This window comes from Athene noctua, chromosome 2, assembly GCF_965140245.1.
Source record: "Athene noctua chromosome 2, bAthNoc1.hap1.1, whole genome shotgun sequence".
NCBI lineage: Eukaryota > Metazoa > Chordata > Aves > Strigiformes > Strigidae > Athene > Athene noctua.
Window position 1 is genome coordinate 23312856 of NC_134038.1, and position 21616 is coordinate 23334471.

The 21616-nt window shown below is 37.0% G+C and overlaps 1 protein-coding gene across 1 annotated transcript in view; it reads left to right on the forward strand.

The window, feature by feature from the left end:
• UBR5 (ubiquitin protein ligase E3 component n-recognin 5) overlaps positions 1–21616 on the forward strand; it is a 93159-nt gene that overhangs the window by 36746 nt on the left and 34797 nt on the right. The window contains exons 10-21 of the mRNA XM_074898619.1: positions 3252–3368; positions 3452–3562; positions 4481–4635; positions 6121–6238; positions 7057–7241; positions 8029–8138; positions 9652–9764; positions 17180–17323; positions 17425–17536; positions 17738–17892; positions 19535–19732; positions 20856–21066. Of these exons, the coding sequence (XP_074754720.1) occupies positions 3252–3368; positions 3452–3562; positions 4481–4635; positions 6121–6238; positions 7057–7241; positions 8029–8138; positions 9652–9764; positions 17180–17323; positions 17425–17536; positions 17738–17892; positions 19535–19732; positions 20856–21066 (1729 nt within the window). The remainder of the gene's footprint in view (positions 1–3251; positions 3369–3451; positions 3563–4480; positions 4636–6120; positions 6239–7056; positions 7242–8028; positions 8139–9651; positions 9765–17179; positions 17324–17424; positions 17537–17737; positions 17893–19534; positions 19733–20855; positions 21067–21616) is intronic.

The window sequence follows — 21616 nt, forward strand, 5'->3', positions numbered from 1 at the left end:
CTGCTATCATCTTCATTTGGGCATTCAAACTGAGAAATGAAGACATCTAAAAAGAATGTTTGTCTAACGATTGCTCTCCCACCCTTTTATGTCTCAAGTGTGACTTTTATTTTTTGTGGCCAGTAACGTTGAACTTCTGTGTCAGTGAAAATTGCCAGCTTTTGTCCCCCTTGCTTTGTCATAATGGTAGAATGAGAGAGTCATCTAGCTTGGGTAGAGAGAGAAATCATGGATTATAGCATCGAAGAATAAATGTAGTTTAGATTTGGAATACTAACTTATCCTTGTTTCCACCGCTGTGTTTTGGTAACATTATTATGGCCATTATTCCTGCTGTGTTTTTTGTTTTTTTGCTACTTGAGACATTTTTTTCCAGTTAACTCCATTCTTCTCTCTGGCCCTGAAACTTAGTTATTAATCAGGTTGGTTTGTTGCTTTTTTTTCCTGGATGGGTTTTTTTATTTGCAAACTCAGGAGATCCTGCTCTAGGACAATTACTGCAGTTGTTTATTGGGCATCTTTTATGGAATTAACTTGCTGTGATATCTAATGTCATGTTTGTTCAATTTAAATATACTGAATTTCTTCCAAGGTATCTGTTTGCATATGTAGTCATATAAACCATAGCTTCCAGTTAAATGACAGTGTCTTACTGGAAAGGCCTTTCATCTTTATCCAGAAGTAGTTAAAACTTTTCATCCTGTCCTTCAGCTGAACATTCATAAGAAATAGGTCTGCATCTTTCTTGCTATAGCCTTGCTCTGAAGTTTTGTTAGTGGTATTTTCCAACAGAAATTCTTCAAAGTGAATCCTGAGGGAGATGATTTATCTGAGAGACCAGTTCAGATGTTTCTTCCATTTTGAAAATTGGAAATGAGATCTTAAAATGTTAATGGAAAAAGACAGTAAGCTAGGGGAGAGGTTAAAGTAGGGCCAGGAATTGCTACAAAATAATCTTGTTTGCAAATATTTTTCCTTCATTTTTAATTATTTTGACCTTTAGCGTTTGAGACAGAACTATAGTAGTCCATGATGAGGATGGTTAACTTGCATTTATGAGAGGTAAAGTACCAACCTGAGAGGAAAGGATGAAACTTTTGGAAAGCTGATAGTGTTCCCAAATGCATCAGTTTCACCCAGTCCTGAGACTAATGATGTTGAGACATGTTGTGTAGGTACTGAGTTTTCTCCACCAAATAAGTGGAATCAACTGCTCAGGAATTCAAGTCAATGAATTAATTCTTCTGATAGTTCAAATCTTGTTGAACTGCAGTACTGTTAGTCTACACTGCCGTGTATCGACATTGTGCTGTGTGTTTCAGAGCCACTCTGTAGTATGGCAAGTATGGCTGGTTTTTACCTGCTGGACTGTAGTTAGGTGCAAGCTGAGCCTTTAGTTTGTTCAAGTAGATATATTCTGTTTAGCTATTGAGATACCTGAAGATGATGCAGATTGTTGACAAAATCTTAGTATGTAATTTCTCTGACCTTAAGTCAGAATTTGTAGTTGAACACGTAAGACTCTGGTTACAAAACCAGAGCTGTCATGTTGGTCGTGCATCTTTGTGCTGTTGGTCTTGTGAATGGCCTCATGGAGGTGTATGTAGGATGCATTTAGATCACAACTGCTAATATTCTGATGGAAGGAAGAGAAAAATTTTGAATGGCAGGCTTTTCTAGTGTTGAGCTTATGGTATAAAACTGTTTGTTTATAGAAAGTTGTAAAACATATTAGCAAGATTAAAAGTCATAATGATACTGTCTTGGAGCAAAAATTAATTGCTTTCCATACTTGGAGGCATTAGGCCAGATAATTTCTAAAGATTCATTTATGCTGATGAAGTAGAGATGCATCTCATTAGACTCCAGTATGTTCTGATGGCAGTTCTTTCTCAGAATATGTAATATTTCTATGATGGCAAGTATTAATCATGACAAAGATTAGCATTTGTGCTACTTCTGTGCTCTGTTGGTAGATGCCCTCCAGAGTAAAATAATTCTCTTATGATTTAGCTAATTCTAGATCTTGTTATCAGGGTATAAAGTAATTGCTTGAGATTGCTTCTGTCCTTTTCTGCTGCCTTCTTTCTCTTATTTCCTAAAATATTGGTAAACATTTTGAGCTATTGGTAGGAGATGTGCTGAATCCTATGTTAAAGGACACACACCTTTTGAAATGTGCACTTCTGGGCATGAAAGTAGTAAAAAAAAATTTGTGTGAACCCAGATTTATGAAACTAAAAATGTTTCCACTTGTCAACTTGTGTAGCTGAAAAGAAAGTCTCTTAATTTAGAGGACAGATAAATGTACTGAATGGTGGACTTTTTTTAGCAATCTAACAGAGTTTGGTTTCCCATCAGATGGTTGAATTGCTTGAATGTGGTATATTGTAATCTAAGAAAGGCAGCTAAAGTTACTGATCTGGGAGATTATTACAGAGAAGACTAATTATCATGTACCTCTCTTTCACATTTGTAGCTGTAGAAGACAGCATTTGATTTTTATACTAGTTTAAGTTGTGGTTTTGTTTTATAAAAGCTGTATTCTCCCTTAAATGGAAGGGAACTTTTAGTTGTTACCAGTAAAGAAGTTTAGAAAGAACATGATTGTCCTATAACTGTACTTGCTAAGGAGCAGTGAATGGATGGGCTTTACAAAAGTAAATGTTTTGTGAAATCACTCAGATTCACAGGTCTGTAGTTTGAGATTCCTTTCAATGCAAGGGGGAACAGGAACTTGGAATTATTTCATTGATAAGGCAGTGAATTTGGTAATTGATTTTTCAGGTAGTTGGTAGATGTCTTCATGAGCATACTTAGGAATGGAGTTGTGCTGCTTTTTTGTTCATTTCAAAAAGCCAGAATTTTAGAAGGAAACTGTTTTTTAAATGTCAGAAGGCAAGAGATCTTCCCATCTTTAATTCTATGATTAGAATTGTGTTCTTAAAATATTGTGGAAGCTCTTAATAAACTGTCCAGGTTAATTGCCATGTATATGTTATTGCTAAACTTCAGGAAAATAATATCTTTCTTCCTCCCTTCACTCTGTCAGAAGCAATAATGCTTGTGTGTGTGTGTGAGAGGGCATGCTGAGCTAGGTAAGCTGGTTATACCTTTATTTTCAAGTTCAGCATTCATGGGAACTCTGAAAAAAGCCAACATTTACAAGTTTGGGTTTTTGCATTTATGTATTTTTATACATATATATTTATAATACTGCTGTCTTAGACTTTGTATTTCTGTATTTGTAGGATGGAACAAAGTTTATTTCTATCGGAGCTCTGTATTCTGAGCTCGTGGCTGTTAGCAGTAAAGGAGAACTCTATCAGTGGAAGTGGAGTGAATCAGAGCCTTACAGAAATGCACAGGTACTGTACACTTTCAAACGCTTACCTTCGGAATGATTTATATGTTTTGAATATCTAAAATAGTTTTTTGTTTGTTTCCAAAGAATCCTTCGCTACATCATCCACGAGCCATGTTCTTGGGATTAACCAATGAAAAGATAGTGCTACTTTCTGCAAATAGTATTAGAGCAACTGTTGCCACTGAAAACAACAAGGTATGAGATGTGTGCTGGTTGCTGAATTTAACAAAGCTGTTTCTTTTAGTTACTTGCAGTGTATTATAGAGATGTTGATTTTTCAGCTTCATCAGTAGTAGAAATTACTTAATTCTTCCATTCATTCCACTACTTTTTGTTTACAGAGATGTAAAAACAAAACAGAAACCCATCTGGTGTTTTGTAAAAATGCAAAAAGTTAAAAAAATCTGGCAAATTTACAGCTGAAACAGTGAAAATATACCCGGTTTACCTGATTATCTAAAATACTTGACTTTTTGCTGTTACAGTAGAAACAGACACTGGTTTAAAAATAGATTAATGTTTTGTATATATTTACTAGAAAAGCTAAGGGTGTTGAAGCTGTCAGTGCTATACGCTTTTCTGCCCCATTAAAAGTGAACTCTAAAATATATACACTTGTGTATATACATATATACAAGTATATACTTGTTGAAGTATTTTTAGGGCAACCTCTGTGTATTTTTTTACTTTTTTAATTTCTATGACAACCTCTGTGTATTTTTCTACCTTTTAAATTTTTGTTAGGGGCTGGAAATAGAGGGGGAAAAAATTCCTGAAAGCTCTTTTCTGGGGAAAGAAAAGGTGGTATGGGTTAAAATCCCAAAGGGAATTATTGTTTGTGTTCTGTTTTGTGGTGTGGTTTGATCCATTCTAATCAACTCTGGGATGAGTCTTTGTTAATTAGATGAGTTGTTTGTTTTGTGATTGAGCATCTAAATACTATATATGAAACAGTTGCATTGCTAGAGCTGTTGCTTTGGGTTTTTGGTTTGTTTTTTTTTTTTATTCTCCTTTCAAAACCAGTAAATATTACATTAAAGGTGCAACTAAAGTGCAACTTTTCTTTCCTTTTTTTTTCCCCCCTACCTTCTCTGTTCCTTTCTTCTTCCTTAGGTTGCTACGTGGGTAGATGAAACTTTAAGCTCTGTAGCTTCGAAACTAGAACACACTGCACAGACATACTCGGAGCTTCAGGGTGAACGGATTGTTTCTTTACATTGTTGTGCTCTTTATACGTGTGCTCAACTAGAGAACAACTTGTATTGGTGGTAAGTAAATACTGTGTTTATGTACAACAGTGTAGAGCCACTGGATGTCTTCTCATCCTTGGCTCTGAGAAGCATTGCAAAACTACTGAACCACAGTTGTTCTGAGTTCTGTAACTTTGCACTTGACCTTAGGTTCCCTTTTTAAAGTATATTTATTCTCTTCTTTAATGCCTTTTGGATCCACTTATAACATCTTTAACAGAATAAGGTTATTCTTTTAGGAGATGTGTATAAATGCTTTAGCATTCAGATATATCAGTACTACACAATATCAGATAATAACCTTCTTTATACCTTTCAAGCCTTTCTCAGATTATAAATATGGAACAAATTTACCCACATATGAGGTCCGCATTCTTCTGTCAGGTTCTGTTAGAAAATTTGGTCCAAATCATAAAGGGCGAAATAGCATCAGATGCTCCCTCTGAAGCTTGTTTTTAAGATATAACACTTTTAAACACTGTAAAGTATGAAATGTTAATGAAAATATTTTAACTAATTAAGAAGGCCATGTTAAAAAAGAAAAAACAACAACCAAACAAAAAACCACACCAAAAAAAAACCACAAAAAAGGCAAAACCCCCACACCCTCAAAAATAACACTCCCAGTAGAGTTCTGAAATGAATTTCTAATTTGAGTGAATTCATTGAATATTACTTGAATCCATTGTCAGTATGGATTACTTTTGTCAGTGTGTCAGGTGTTGTTACTCAAGTAGCTTTCAGGCATGGACCAGTTAAATGCTGGGTGATGAGTTGGAAATTAGAGCACTGAAAATTGATTCTATGAAACAGCTTTCTCATTAAATTCTGTGTAACTCTCTGAAAGGTATTTAAGTAGAATTGTAGCTAGGCTTGTGAACTTAAACACAGATGTATTTTATTCTAACTTCTAGTCCTAAATCTCAAAATTACAGCGCTCTGGTTCTTGGTCCTTTTGTTATGTTACAACTGACACCCCTCACTTAGAGTAATGACTTTTAGTAGAGAAACTAGTAAGCCATAATATTGAAGATACCTAACTGTTAGTACCTGCCATCTTTACTGCTTTTAGAATAATATATCAAATATATAAAAAGACTTATTAGCATTTATAGGTAATTCTTGAAAGCAATATTTTTATTAACCAACATGTTCTTTCTGAGAGGCGAGGGGTTAAATATCAGCAGTAGTGATTTTGATCAGACAAACGTAGACAGAAGCTTCTGTTACTATTGCTGTCCTTAATTACATTGGTCTGTGGTACACTAGACAGGATTTCAGTTTCCAGTGTTGCACAGGACTGATGTATTTCATGTTTTTCTTAATGTGAATATAGAAAAAGCTGTCATTTCTACGTTACTTGGAGATTTTGGAGAAGGCGGCACGGAGACTTGTATGTTTGATCATGACTGCATTAAGCAGAAGGAATAAACTATTCAAAGTTATAAACAAAACAGTTCTTTCATAGCCTTTTTTTTAAAAAAAATATGCATTTTTCCACAGGGGTGTAGTTCCTTTCAGCCAAAGGAAGAAAATGCTAGAAAAGGCCAGAGCAAAAAATAAAAAGCCGAAGTCTAGTGCTGGTATCTCCTCTATGCCAAACATAACCGTTGGAACCCAGGCAAGTGCAACTGTCACAAGTGACACACAAGTGACATTTTTACATTGCTATGTGATGAGCTTACAGCCTGCTCTTAAAAAACCCCCACAAATTCAGTTCTATTATGCACAAAAGTTGTATCAATAATATGAAATTTTAACTATATCATTGTAAATTGATGTGTTCTGTTAGCATTGTTACTGTTTTACGTGTATGGTATTTGCTACAAACATGGAGAAACAAGCTGTACTCGTACAAAGTACTTCTGTTTTAATTTACCTACTGTTTCTGTATTTTGAGAGAAAGTAAGTAGAGAAATACGATTCTCAGTAAAGCATACAGCTGTGTAAATGATTTGGCATTTAAGCATCTGTAATGTTAGAGTCTGGGTTTTACTTATCTATGCAGTGGAATAGGCCTTTGGTTTGAAGCCTTTACCAAAAAGGTTAATAGCTGATACAGAGGTGTAGGATTCTCTTTGTGATTAATACTAGAACTAGCATGAGACTAAACAGCTCCTGTGGTTCCAAATCCATTCTAATCAACTCTGGGATGAGTCTTTGTTATTAGACGAGTTGTTCGTTTTGTGGTTGAGCATCTAAATACTATATATGAAACAGTTGCATTGCGAGAGCTGTTGCTTTCAGCTGTGAATTGCACAACAGCCACTTTTTTCCTAGCAAAGTGCATAGTGCATCATGCTGACTTTCTTCTTCATCTAGTTCCATAAGTTTTCTTATCTTCTGACTACTACATATGTCATCAAGAAAATGCATGCATATATGATTTTCCTTGATATAATCCTTGGTTCTCATAGAAATAAATATTTCTATCTGTAGGTGTGTTTAAGAAATAACCCCCTCTATCATGCTGGAGCAGTTGCTTTTTCAATCAGTGCTGGAATTCCTAAAGTGGGTGTGTTAATGGAGTCTGTTTGGAACATGAATGACAGCTGTCGATTTCAGCTTCGGTCCCCTGAGAGCTTGAAAAACATGGAGAAAGCTAGCAAAACTACTGAGGCAAAGTAAGTGTCGAGAACACACATGCATACACACAGAATATTTGTTTGATATTCTCTTGAATTGGTGTTTGATTAAAAATGGAAAAGAAGGAATGTCAGGTTTTTCTCAGTTAGAACTCTTGCCTTCTTTATAAGATTCTAGCTTTCTTATAAACTCTGCTAAATAAGACACTGCAGGAAAGGAGTCTCAGTTATGTGAAACCACTGTGAAAATGTGAAATGCAGAAAGAATATTAAAGGAATACTTTCCTGCAGTGTTTCATAAAGTTTTCAAGATTTTACATTTTTGAGTAACAAAGTGGTTTGGTTCTGGAACTAACTGTTTTCAGGCCCTTATTCATGGCATTGAGACACCTGTTTCAGTCCCTCCATAGTTTGGAAAAAAAAGATCATTGGGTTAGTTGCCATATAAATGTTTCTTAAAACAGATTTAAACTATTTCAAGAAAAGTTTGAAAAAGTTTAGGAGTTGTAGAGTTTCAGGTTACTGTTTAAAGCTACTAATTCTTCCTGTCTTTAAAAGAAGCACATCTAAGGATGTGTATTTTCTGTAATATTTTGTCGATGCTCAGTTAATGCTATAATGCTAAACCCTGATTAAGCGGCGTAGCACCATTCCTAACATCAGATGTATAGACTTGTCAGTTAGGATGGTTGGTCGCAAGTATGGAGTTATTTCATTAAAGTATTATTAAAGCAACATGGTTGGGACACACTGACACCTTGTCCATTGTCACAGAAAAGATTTCGCTTTTTTCTTTCTTCATACTAAGTAACACCTTTTATTCTAGACCTGAAAGCAAGCAGGAACCAGTAAAAACTGAGATGGGTCCTCCGCCATCCCCGGCTTCCACTTGTAGTGATGCATCTTCAATAGCAAGCAGTGCATCAATGCCATATAGTAAGTGGTCTGTAGCTCATAGTATCATAAAATACTTGTGTAGATAAGAAGTTTTCATAAATATAGTTCTGCAAAAATTCTGTACTAATTTCAGAATCCTTTTGAACTGCAATATATGTAAAGGCTTTTGTAATAGACTTTAGATAATCAGTGAATTGCCAGTGTTAAATGTATTGGTATAAGCAGTGACTACTTGATGTTATGTATATCTAAGCAAGTATAACAGAATCAAAAGTATCTTTCAGGAGATGATCAAGAGGAAATCTGAAGATAAAAGTTGTCTGTTTAATTGCAGTGTGATAGTGAGTTTCCTTATAGCCCAGAAACTGAACTTGTTTTGGAAAATCCTTTTAAGACTAAGCTGTTCTTGCACAGCTTGTCTCGCAGGTGAACTTCAGTGCATAAAGCAGTAGTTCGTCATCTATTACATAAAATGTCTAAAATTAGACATTCTTTACTAACATACAAAAACAGTGAGAGAAGTTTTATAGTACAAGTTGTACTTAGAAACCTAAAAGGCTGCATTAGAATTAATGTAACTGACCTCTTAAGCATTTTTTCTCCATTTAAATCCATACATTTATAAAGGATTAATTACAATGTCATCATTTGAAGAAGTCTTCGCTCCTGTTTCTTCTAATCGTTCACATACTGCAGTTTTAAGAACCTGTCACCTAGAGAATCACATGGCCTCATTTAGTGACCAAGAACCTTGTATGCTCCAATCTGCAGTGCTCATTAATTTTACTAGTAAAGTTTTTGCTACTGATTTCTTCACTTCTGCAGTTCTTTCAACTGTAATTTTTCAGTAACCATAACTTTGCTTGAGATTTTGAACTGGTGTTTGAAGTTAACTTCACAGTTAGTTTAGAAGTTCTCTGCTTCTTACTTTAAATATGTTGATAATATTAATTATACTGTATACTTAATTCAGGACATTAAATGTTCTTGTCAGTGTTAATTTAGCCATGTTACCTATTTAAATTTGATCCAGAGTGTACTACAGTTACCATGCAGATAATGTCTTTGCAGAAAATCTAACTGTATTGCAACTGCTGTTAGATCAAATACCTATCTCATTTGCTACTCTTCTAGATGTTCACAAAAAAATCCATATGTAGTGGACAAGCAGACTTTTTGTAAGGGTGATATAAGTATCACTGTAGCAGAGCTGAATGAAGGGCTTTACAGTGTCAGCCCTTTTACTTAGAGCATGAATATCTGAGCCCTACCAAAACAGTTTCTTGTGTTGTCATTATTTTGCTTAAATGTCCTTAAAAATGCATTGTTTATCAGATAGATTTTATTAGTGCTAATTTAATAGAAAAACATGAAAGTGGCATGGTATACTGTTAGGTAGCTCTGATTTTTAAAGTCAGATTCCTGTTAATTTTTAGATTTGACCATTGATAATCTCTGTGGGGAAAGGTTTGGTGTTTACTTGGCATTGTATTTTGATGCTTAGATGAAATATTTCAAGTCTTGTTTTTCATTAATAACTTTTTTGTCTCAGAGCGACGACGATCTACTCCTGCCCCAAAAGAGGAGGAGAAAGTGAATGAAGAACAGTGGTCTCTGAGGGAAGTTGTGTTTGTGGAAGATGTTAAGAATGTTCCTGTTGGCAAGGTTTGTCTAAAATACACTGTCTCACCATATTTGGGGAGGGAGGAAAAAAAAGTTTGTCCTTTTAGATAAACTAACTGTTAAAAGAATCGTAGTTTTGGAGATGCTTGAGAATGTTTCTGACTAGTGGGACTTCTGTTGTGTTTTTAGTTGTCTATAACCAAATTATATTAATAGACTGAATGTATTGTGAATAAAATGTGATGAATCTTAAAAAATAACATTCTGGTACTTCAAGCTGAACCACAGTATTAAGAAAAGCAGATGTGGTTTTATCCAGAAGATTTTTTTGGTGACTTGAGCAATAGCTCCCACTTGTCCAGTGAGAGTGTGGAGTTACATGTGTTTTGACTGACTCTTACATACACATTGGCTGAGCATTTGGGTGAATCTCATATTGTGACAATCAAAGAACAGAAATGTTTTGATTAAAAACGACAGACTTTATTAATATGATTATAAAGTTATTTGATTTATCACTTCAGAAAATCTGTTTGTTTCGTCCTTGTAATTATTTATTTTCTCTCCAGTAAACCTTTGCTCAAAGAGTGCTATACAGGAAAAAACTCCATTTCTCCTTTGGCATTCTTGTGTGATGTTAGGAGGGATTAGGTCATCTAGACAGTTCTCTGCTATGCTTTTCAAAAATAAAAGCAACAGGAAAGCCAGTAAAGGTTTTCCACAAAATGAAAAGGTTGGATTGCTTTCTACTAGGTTTATAGAAGATCCAAAAGAAAAGAAAAAGGTATCAGGAGAGGAAATAACTGTCCAGTAGAAGGCAGTTGGATTTAGTCAGTTATTTCACTTGCATCCCTAATGGATTTACTTGTGCAGGAGTGAAAGATTTGCCTTGAGCAGTATCTTTGAAAGGAGGAAGCCCACAATGAATTTTCATTGTCAAGTTTAGGTAATTTCTGCAAAAGGGATTATGAGGCAACTTAATTCGTTGAAACACTTCAGTTTCTGTAAATGATGTTTCTAGTTGAATTTGCTGAAACCATTGTCTGCCTCTTATACCAGCTTTGGGAAAGCCCCTGTTGTCCTTATCTGTCTTTCCTGGTTTAGATCCTAAGATTTTTTCAGGACAGACTGTTTTACTATTTTTATACACAGTTGTAAAGATGTCTGTCTTTTGTGCGTTGTGTCAAGAACAACTCTATAAGTATAGAAGAGCTTGAATTTTTGTATGTTGATATTTTCACTGAAGTGCTAAAACCAACAAGTGGGCTGTCTTCTGAATAGAGTTACTGGTGCTGACTCTGTATCAGTTGTTTATGGCAAAGATACTTTTTTTCTTCATAAAGCATTCTGTCCTTTTCCAGTGATGTATATGGTTATTCATTTTTTTTCCTTTTACAGTTTTGTAACACTTCAGAGTTTATATTGAATCCAACAGACAAAACCATAAAAAAATTTTGCCTAGTGGTGTCTGGGTTACAGACAGAAATACAGTTTATGTCCTGTTATGTTCTGCTTGTAATTTGGATCAGTTGTGTGATTGTATGGAAAAGACTGGAGGCACCTGGGTCTACTTGATGTTACAAAGCAGGGCGTCAGTAGAGCAACACTTAGCTTTTCTCAAAGTGCTGTGTGTTCTAAAGTGAATAAAGTGTGATAGCCATGAGCTACTGTCAGAATGTCTGCCACCTTTTAAAAGTACTTAGGTAAATCTTTGGTTTACACCCCCCAAAAAATATTAATCAATAAGGCTTCAGGAGGTGGAATTTAGAGATAGGAAAGCAGTTCATATTTGCTGATGCTCAGCCTGTGTTCCTGAAATAATTTTCTTTCTGGACAATTTGTGTTCCTGTACTTTTGGATGTATTCAACAACTTTGTGATATTTCCAAATAGTGCTTGGTTAAAATCTTTCCGAGACCACTGTTGTGTTCTGTTTGTAGAACAGTGGGCAGGTAGATGGTATCAAGTTTTAACATCCTGTTTCTCTCTGGGCTCTTACTGATCTTGATATAGTTAACAGCCCTCCCCTGAGTGCTAAGATCCAAGATGATTGCTTGTGATTATTCTGATCATACAACCAGTATTTTACACACTGCTTCATAAAAGTGGGTTGTGTATGGTACCAAAGCAACAAATGACCAGAGAGTGTGGTGAGACCACAAAAGTTAAGTTGGGGCAGTCTTGAAAAAAATGAAGAAAACAGAAGTTTGCTAGATACACTCTTGGGTTTAGTAATCTTTCTCCTTGGAATATATTATCTTTCAATCTCACTTTAATTTAAATCCTTTATGAGTTTGCAACAAAACTAAGCCTTCATTCCTCCAAGTCCGTCGTTACATGGAGGAGATGATGATTATAAGATTTATCACCTAATGGAAGACTGATGGAATGAAGAAGCCTGGCACTTGCCTATACTGTTGTGCTCATTGATGAGAAATCTGATGAGTCTTCTTTCAGTGTAGTTTAGAAAAAATATGGACTGAAATAAGCCTTTGTTCCTGCTCACTGGTATCAGAGGAATAAAAGCTGATTTTGTCCATCCCATGCACTTTGGGATATTGTACTTACCCACATTAGCATCTGGATCTCCTCTTCTGGAGACTGGTGGACGCTATTAGAATAAAAGGGTAGAGAATGTTGGTTGGAGCTGCTTTTTCTTCTTTGGCAGCTGCAGTTCATTTTGGTCTGAGGCTTTCTATTGGCAGTGTCCAAGGCTTTCCCAGACTTCTTCTGTTCATCAAAATTATCCTCAATCCGGTGGCACTTCTGTGTGCTACCAGCTTTGCCGTTTTCATGCCCAGAAAACTTATCAAGTCCTAGGGATTTTGTGAAACATAAATTTGTATTGAGTAGTTCTTTAACTTGTACTTTGTATGGTATTATTTTAGTCAGTCACTTGAACTTTTTTTTTTTTCTTTGATTCCTGTCTGAGATTGAAGCCTTCTAATGAGAAGAATAAATTGGAAAAGCTCAGGCTGGATATAGTGCCAGAAGAGTTACCTAATCCCTATTAGAAATCTCATTTTGATCCTTCGAAGTTGAATGTTTTAAATATCGTGTTAGTATTTTTTTGGACGTGCTCATTCTACTTCGAGAGTAGAGATAGAAGCCTTTTCTGTCATGTTAAAATTTCTTCCATTCCAACAAAGAGATTAGATAAGAAATAAAAATTGTGTTTTCCCTAGTCTTCTGCTCCTGTGTCTTGAGAGGAAATATGGTGATTCTGGAAAGGGAAAGGTTCTTCAGATTACCAGCAGATCCAAACAGGTTTGCTTCTGATAGTGCTGGTAGTTAACTTTGTTATTTTTAGAGGCTACTCAGCCTATCATTAATGTGATTTTAAATGAACGACTGTAAGCTGAAACAGGGGAGGAGAAGCAGGGCTCAGGATATGCCTCCACTTCCTTTTGAAGAAGGGACTTCAGTTGAATGTTTTCTGCCAGTGTGTTTTGGCATTGTGGTTTAAAGGAGTGTGGCAATGGGTTGATAATAATAAGGATAAAGGAGATAACTATGTTCATCTTTATATGTGTTCATATATGTATATGCATCTTTGTATATATATGTATATGTAGTTCTGTAAAATGCTTGTTTCTAACTGATGAAATTTTTGCATTAGTAATATGAACAGTGTGTTAGTTCTGTAAGCTAAAGCATCTAAGTCCTTTAAGCTCTTGCATTTTATTTTTGTTAATGCATTTTTCAATGAATTCAGACTTACATGATTTCAGTTAAAGAGGAGTGTTGATGTTGCTTATTTATCTTGTTTAGTGCCAGCCCATTATACCACATTTCTGCTTTGGAGCTTTCTATGTACAATTGCTATCAAGTGTTTCACTCAGGCTCCTAGTTGCTTGCTACGTGAATGAGTAGTTTTATCTTCTTTCTGTGTGACAGCCAATAGCCATAGTAGTAGCTGTTTATTGAAAACTGCATTTTAGTTACCCTTTGAAGAGGTGAATTTCTTCTCAAACAAATATTAATAAACATATTTTCTGGTTTTTAAAGAGACATGATTTTCTTCTTGAACCACAAAATGGGAAAATACTTGGCTTGTGGACTCTGAAAAGAGTCACCATAGAGTTCCAGCACTTTAAAAACTGTCAGAATTTCTTTGAACATATGAAAAGTGATGTGTTGTAGATAACACTAAAAGCAACCAGAAAGCATGCAGAAGATAACTTTTAGTTATGGATATAGGATATGTTAAATATTTGAGGATTGTGCCTTTTCTTAAGGTGTGTTTCTTCACCCCATTCCCCCGATTATAAATTTGAAACTTCATAAACAAGTTTTCATATGCCATGCTAGATGTTGACGATTCAGAATCTTTTGTTTTCAGAAGCAGCCCAAATTTACAAGGCTTTTGTAGCAACATTTAGTTGTTAAAAATAAAAATTTCTACATGTTGAACTAGAAGGTGTGGTCTGCACCACTGGCCTGTAATTTCAGGCTTACAAGTTAGTCTGATTACCTTAAAAACATCTAAGTGTACCGTAATTAATTTTTTTTTACCATTGATTTTAGCCTAGAATGTTGTCTTGCAAGTCTCAGTAGAAATCTTTGTGTAGTCTAGATCAGAGTTAATGTTTGTGAGTGCTGACTGGAAAAGGGGAAAGCTAACCCCCATTTTTCAAAAGGGGAAAAAAAGAAGATCCAGGGAACTACAGGCCAGTCAGTCTCACCTCTGTGCCTGGGCAAGATCACTGAGCAGATTCTACTGGAAACTATGCTAGGGCACGTGGCAAATAAGGAGGTGACTGGTGACAGCCAGCATGGCTTCACTCAGGGCAAATCATGCCTGATTAATTTGGTGGCCTTCTGCTATGGGGTTTCAGCATTGGTGGATAAAGGTAGAGCAACTGATGTAATTTTCCTGGACTTGTGCAAAGCATTTGACACTCTCACACAACCTTCTTGTCTCTAAATTGGAGAGACATGGATTTGATGGATGGGCCACTCAGTGGGTAAGGAATTGGCTGGATGGTCACACTCAAAGTTTTGTGGTCAACAGCTCGATGTCCAAGTGGAGAGCAGTGACAAGGTGCTGTGGGGTTGGGATTGCGATCAGTGCTGTTTAACATCTTTGCTGGCAACATGGACAGTGGGATTGAGTGCACCCTCAGCACGTTTGCCAGTGACACCAAGCTGTGTGGTGCAGTCGACACACTGGAGGGAAGGGATGTGCCATCCAGAGGGACCTGGACAGGCTTGAGAGGTGGGTCTGGGCAAACCTCATGAAATTCACCAAGGCCAAGTGCAAGGTCCTGCACATGGGTCAGGGCAATCCCAAGCACAAATAGAGGCTGGACAACAAGTGGATTGAGAGCAGCCCTATGAAGAAGGACTTGGGTGTGTTTGTGGATGGAAGACTGAATATGAGCCAGCAATATGCACTCGGAGCACAGAAAGCCAACTGTGTCCTGGGCTGCATCAAGAGACTTGTGATCAGCAGGTCAAGGGTGGTGATCCTCCCTCTCTACTTTGCTCTTGTGAGACTCTACTGGGAGTACTGTGTTCAGGTCTGGGGCCTCCAACATAAGAAGGACATGGACCTGCTCAGGCAGGTCCAGAGGAGGCCACAAAGATGATCAGGGGTCTGTAGCATCTCCCCTATGAGGACAGGCTGAGAGAGTTGGAGTTGTTCAGCCTGGAGAAGAGAAGGCTCTGGGGAGACCTTATAGCGGCCTTCCAGTACTTAAAGGGGCTACAGGAAAGATGGGGAGGGACTCTTATTAGGCATTGTAGTGGTAGGAGGAGGGATAACAATTTTAAACTGAAAGAGGGTAGATTTAAATTAGATATAAGGAAGATCTTCTTTCCTGTGAGAGTGGTGAGACATTGGAACAGGTTGCCCAGAGAAGATGCAAATGTCCCTTCCCTGGCAGTGTTCAAGGCCAGGCTGGACGGGGCTTTGAGCAACCTGGTCTAGTAGAAGGTGTCCCTGACCATGGCAGGGGGGTGGAACTAGATGATCTTCAAGGTCCCTTCGAACCCAAACCATTCTATCATTCTACAATAATCTTTTGACTAGATCTGAATTTTGAAATTTTGGAGTAGTATTCTTAGAGCCATTGGTGATGCTCTACTACTAGAACTAGGAACTCTGCTACTAGTGTGTAGTTTCAGCATATGGGGAGCAAGTGCTCTGACTCTATCCACAATAATGTTTTTATAAAAAATGCTAATACTTTTGTATTTGTCAATATGTAATTTTCTCTAGCATGCTTGATAGGCTGCACCTAGGTAGATAAATTGTGAGAAAACATGGAAATACCTGGATTTTTATTTCCAACAGCATCTTGAAAATTTGAGAGATGTTTTTTATTGTCAGGAACATATTAGATGAAGTTGATTGCATGTAGAACTTTAATACTGCTTTGTAAGCACTTTCTGTGTAGAGGCTACTGAGAAATTATGGCCTAATCAAGATTCGTGGTTGATTATACCTAGTTTCGATCAGGACTGAGAGCATATCGGGATCTTATTTCTACTCACAATTAAAACATTGTACTTCCGCCTGCCCCGTGTCCTCTTAGCTTTGTTTTCCTTCTGAAAAAATTAACGTCTCAACTGGAAACTCAAAGGGCCTTGCTGGTTGGTGATAGCATAAGATGTTTCTATATTGCAGAAACCTATTTTGACAGTTCTGATTAGATATGCATGGCAGCAGCTCTTAGAGAGGCTTACAGTCTCAGAAATGGCTGTGTCTCTGTGGGGTCAAATTACTTCCATTTCCTTCAAGGACAGAGAAAGACACAAATGCGTGAAGTATGTCTGGGTAGACTTGACAGTATCCTTCACCCCTAAGGGACTTAGTGGAGAACTTTATCATCTAGTGTAAAGCACAGGTAATGGACCCATAAACCAATATTTCTTTCCATTGTGCACAGTCAGCTTGAGGATGAGCACTAAGACTCTGCAACAGAGGCTTTAAAAATTCTTACATGGGGCCAAAAAAATAAATTCCTTGTTTCTTGAAGTACAAGAGCTAATGGTAGATGTTTCTTACTGAGTTGTTAGCTATTGTTTGGGACTCATTGCCACAATAATTCTGTTTATTTCCAAAAGTGATGGGACAAATTAGTAAGAGAAGGGTCTATCTAAGCTATTAAACGTGAAGTTATCCTGCTGTTTCCAGTAGGTGGAAGCTGGATATGTGCATGGGAGGTACTGGTAAGAGCTTCTCTAGTCAGTTGTTGCTGGTTCCCGTTGGACGTAGGATGTTGAAATGAAAGGACCTTTGATCTGATTCAGGATGCCTATGAAGTCATTAAGAAATCCAAGTTTTTAAAATTTCAGTAATTTTAGCAAGACAACAAGGCTTAATGACAAAGAGCTGTAAAATTTTATCACTGATTATTTTCCTGATAAAGGTCTGGTTTATTTTGAAGCAAATCAACCTAAACAGTTTCTGTTCAAAGCTTTTGGTAAAACTGTAATATGTTCTGTTTGTAGGTGCTAAAAGTGGATGGTGCTTATGTTGCTGTGAAATTTCCAGGCACCTCCAGTAATGCAAACTGTCAGAGCAGTTCTAATTCAGATCCTGATCCTTCTTCTCTTCTCCAAGACTGTAGGCTGCTCAGAATAGATGAACTGCAGGTATGTATTTGTGAAACGCTGAGAAAAAAAAAAATCAGTATTTTTAAATGGTCACCACTGTGTGCTCTAATTGCATCTTAAAATCTTACATACGTTTTCAGGTTGTAAAAACTGGTGGAACTCCAAAAGTTCCTGACTGCTTTCAAAGGACACCTAAAAAGCTGTGTATTCCTGAAAAAACAGAGATCCTAGCAGTAAATGTAGATTCAAAAGGTAAGTAGGGTACCCTGTAAGATACTGTTAGGTCCTGTATTACCTGTCTCTCTTCCTAGTGGAAAACAGCTACTGTCAAACTAACACAAACAGTTTTTTCCATTGATATTAGTAGTTCCTCAAAAGTGCTTTAGTTAGGAGTTCTTTTACTGGATGCCATCAATAAAAGACATTAACATTTTTCTTCATTTATCTTTGAAGGAGTGCATGCTGTTCTGAAAACTGGGAACTGGGTTCGATACTGCATATTTGACCTCGCCACGGGAAAGGCTGAACAGGAAAATAATTTCCCTACTAGTAGCATTGCATTCCTGGGTCAGAATGAGAGAAGTGTTGCTATTTTTACAGCTGGACAGGTTTGTGGTTTTGTATCTCAAATCATTTAACCTCACTACACTTCACTTCTGTCATCTTTGACTGGTATGGTACAGCCTTTTGAAAGGCTTTTCCAAAAACTGGCAAAAACATAGTTCTTTAGTTATGAAAGACTTGCTTCTGCCATTAATATTTTGAAGGAGTGAGTGGAATAGCAGTCTTAACTCATTATTAACTCATTATTAAGCGCTTAGTAATCTTCCTCAAATTTTACCTTGAATAAAAAGTTAAAAAGGGGAAAAAATACTTGACAAGAGTAATTCCTGTGTTAGTGTATATTTGATATGTAGCTGTGTTTTGGAATTGGGTCAGATGAAAATCCACTCATATGAAAAAATGGAAATGTTAACAAAAAAACCACCTGTGTTTGATACTAAAAATGATATATTGAGGTTTCGTGCAACTCTTTCTGCTATCCCAGTGTTAAGTATTTTATGTGGTTATACAGCTTGATTACACTGTTCATGAGGAGGGCTGAGAAAATAATACCAAAACTGTTTTAGTAACTTCCAAACATGATATACTTTGCTTGGGAGAGTTGAAGGAAACATTTTTGGCAGAAGAACTAAATTTGAATGTTTCATTTCAATATATTCAACTTTCTTTGGAGCATTTAAGTAAGCTAAAAGTGTAGGTAGTATATGTTTCATTGATAATGTTTCAGAATCACAGAATTAACTAGGTTGGAAAGGACCTTGAAGATCATCTAGGCCATTCCCTCTTGTCCTGTTGCTTACTACTAGGTTAGAGACTCATCCCCAGCTCTCTGCAGCTTCCTTTCAGGTAGCTGTAGAGGGCGATGAGGTCTCCCCTCAGCCTCCTCTTCTCCAGACTAAACACCCCCAGTTCCCTCAGCCGCTCCCCGTACGACCTGTGCTCCAGACCCTGCACCAGCTTCGTTGCCCTTCTCTGGACATGCTCGAGTCATTCAATGTCGTTTTTGTAGTGAGGGGCCCAAAACTGAACACAGGAATCGAGGGGCGGCCTCACCAGTGCCGAGTACAGGGGTCAGATCCCTTCCCTGTCCCTGCTGGCCACGCTATTGCTGACACAAGCCAGGATGCCATTGGCCTTCTTGGCCCCCTGGGCACACTGCTGGCTCCTGTTCATCGGGCTGTCAATCAACCCCCCCAGGTCCCTCTCTGACTGGCAGCTCTCCAGCCACTCCTCCCCAAGCCTGTAGCGCTGCTGGGGGTTGTTGTGGCCCAAGGGCAGCCCCCGGCATTTGGCCTTATGGAAACTCCCCCAGTTGGCCTCAGCCCATGGCTCCAACCTGTCCAGGTCTCTCTGCAGAGCCTCCCTACCCTTGAGCAGATCAACACTCCTGCCCAACTGGGTGTCATCTGCAAACTCACTGAGGGTGCATTGATCCCCTCGTAATGAATGTATGTCATCAAGACGATACTTTTAATAGTATTTATTATGTTAAGCACTTTTCAGGCATTTAGAAAAGGGAATCTGGTATCTTAATGCTGCGCCATTTGTAAGGATAGGAGAGAATGACATAAATAAGAATTTTAGGTAAACTTTTGCCATTGTTGGCAGTCAAGCAGAACTGGACCTTTTGGAAAGATATTTATAAATTGTGGAGACATAATGATAAAACTTTTTTCCCAACTATAGGAATCTCCTATTATTCTTAGAGATGGAAATGGTACAATCTATCCAATGGCAAAAGATTGTATGGGTGGAATACGAGACCCTGACTGGCTTGATCTTCCACCTATTAGTAGTCTTGGAATGGGTGTTCATTCCTTAACAAATCTTCCTGCTAACTCGACCATCAAAAAGAAAGCTGCTATTATCATTATGGCTGTTGAGGTAAAATATTTTCTTTACTACAGAGTGATGTGCTTTTTTTTCCTCTTGCTTTTATAAAGTTATGCTTAAAGTGGCTTCATGTTTAGATACTGATTTTTATTTTCACTATTTCAAAGAAACTAATTTCAGCAGAAGATTCTCTTAGAAACATGAAAGCACAAACAAATTTATGTAGTAAAGTGAAAGATCCAGTTTGGGGTTGCAGGGCTTCTGTATCAGGCTTTCAACTAGTAATATTTTTTTAGGCATTGCTTTTAAAACTGTTCCCTTTATAATGTATACTATCAGTATACAATTTTATTTCTTTTATGGATGCCCAGTTTTTCTGAGGGATCCAACCACTTGTTCTCTTGTGAATGCAATACTTTTTTTCCCCTCTTTTTTAATTTCTTTTTTTAAATCTTATGTTTGGACTGTACATTAGGAAATTATGAGTCAAGCAAAGATTTTTTTCATTTGAAACATTTGTAGAGTTTTGTACTCATCTGTTCTGCTGTGAATTTATATATCATACTTGCACAAACTTGTCAGTGATTTGGTATAGTTTAATTAGATCTGCTGTGTGCTGTGCTGCCACCAGGAGGTATTGTGTACCTGCTAGACTAAGATTGATTTCATGGTGGCGTATTCCATCATTGTGGAAAAGCTTGTTGTACGTGGGGTGAGTGTCTCAGGCCTTCAGCAGCTTGTGTTCATTCACTTCTCAGTGTGTATATCACTTGTATAAAACAAATGTGGAAGAGCTAGTTAATGTGGATCCCTTAGTTTTTTCAGTGTACCACTTTCCCATGTTACATGTAGCCATGAAATAGAAATAATCTATCTTAAAAGCCCAGCTATGAAGCCAAAGGCATACATTTGTGAGCCTGGTAGCTTCTGCTGCTTAAGCTTCTCCTTTCCTTTAACTTCTTTGTGCCTGAATGCATGCTGTTCTCTGTTTTTAACAGTGCTATAATTGAGACGATGCGTATTCTCAACAGTTCCTGCACTGACTTCCAGCCAACGTCCTAGATTTAGACCTTTCTGTTAATTTCAGAAACTGAAAACTAGAATTACTTAGGAAACTTGTGTGTCTGCCTCTTGTATTTTAAATTGTTAAAATATTTTATTCTTTTGAGTACAGAAACAAACTTTAATGCAGCACATTCTCCGATGTGACTATGAGGCTTGCAGACAATACCTGATGAATCTTGAACAAGCAGTTGTCTTGGATCAGAATCCACAAATGCTGCAGACGTTTCTTGGCCATAGATGTGATGGAAACCGCAATATTCTGCATGCTTGTGTGTCTGTATGCTTTCCAACAAGCAACAAAGAAACAAAAGAGGAAGAGGGTGAGCTCAACAATATCATGAAAATACTTTGAAAAAAACCTTTTTGTGCATTTTCAAGAACATTTGAAATAAAGGCTGCATTTTTCATATATAGGTATCTTAAAATTTAGCACCTAAAATGTGTCCTAGCCTTTCAGAGGTGCTAAGACAACATTTTTATTATTGTCTTAAGGATTTATAAGAATTCAATAGTTAAGAATACTAAACTCTTTCTATTAATTTTAGATGAAAACAAGTATTTTTCCACCTTTATATCAGTAGTATTCCCATTATATCTCTAGTAAACTTTTAAGAGGAATGGTATTTAATATTTTGCAAGAGCTGTAGTGTATGTTAATGTCCCCAGTAAGAAATGCTACTTCCAGTTGACATATATTAAGAAATGTGAAAGAATGACCTTCAGTTAATGCCAGTTACTGACACCGTTTTAAAATGTCTATTAAATACTGTTATGTAAAAAGTATGTTAACAGAAAAAGGTTGCTAAGTCAAGCACTCAAAAATTAGGAAATGCCAGAATTAAGTTTACCCATGTGCTATACATGGGTATG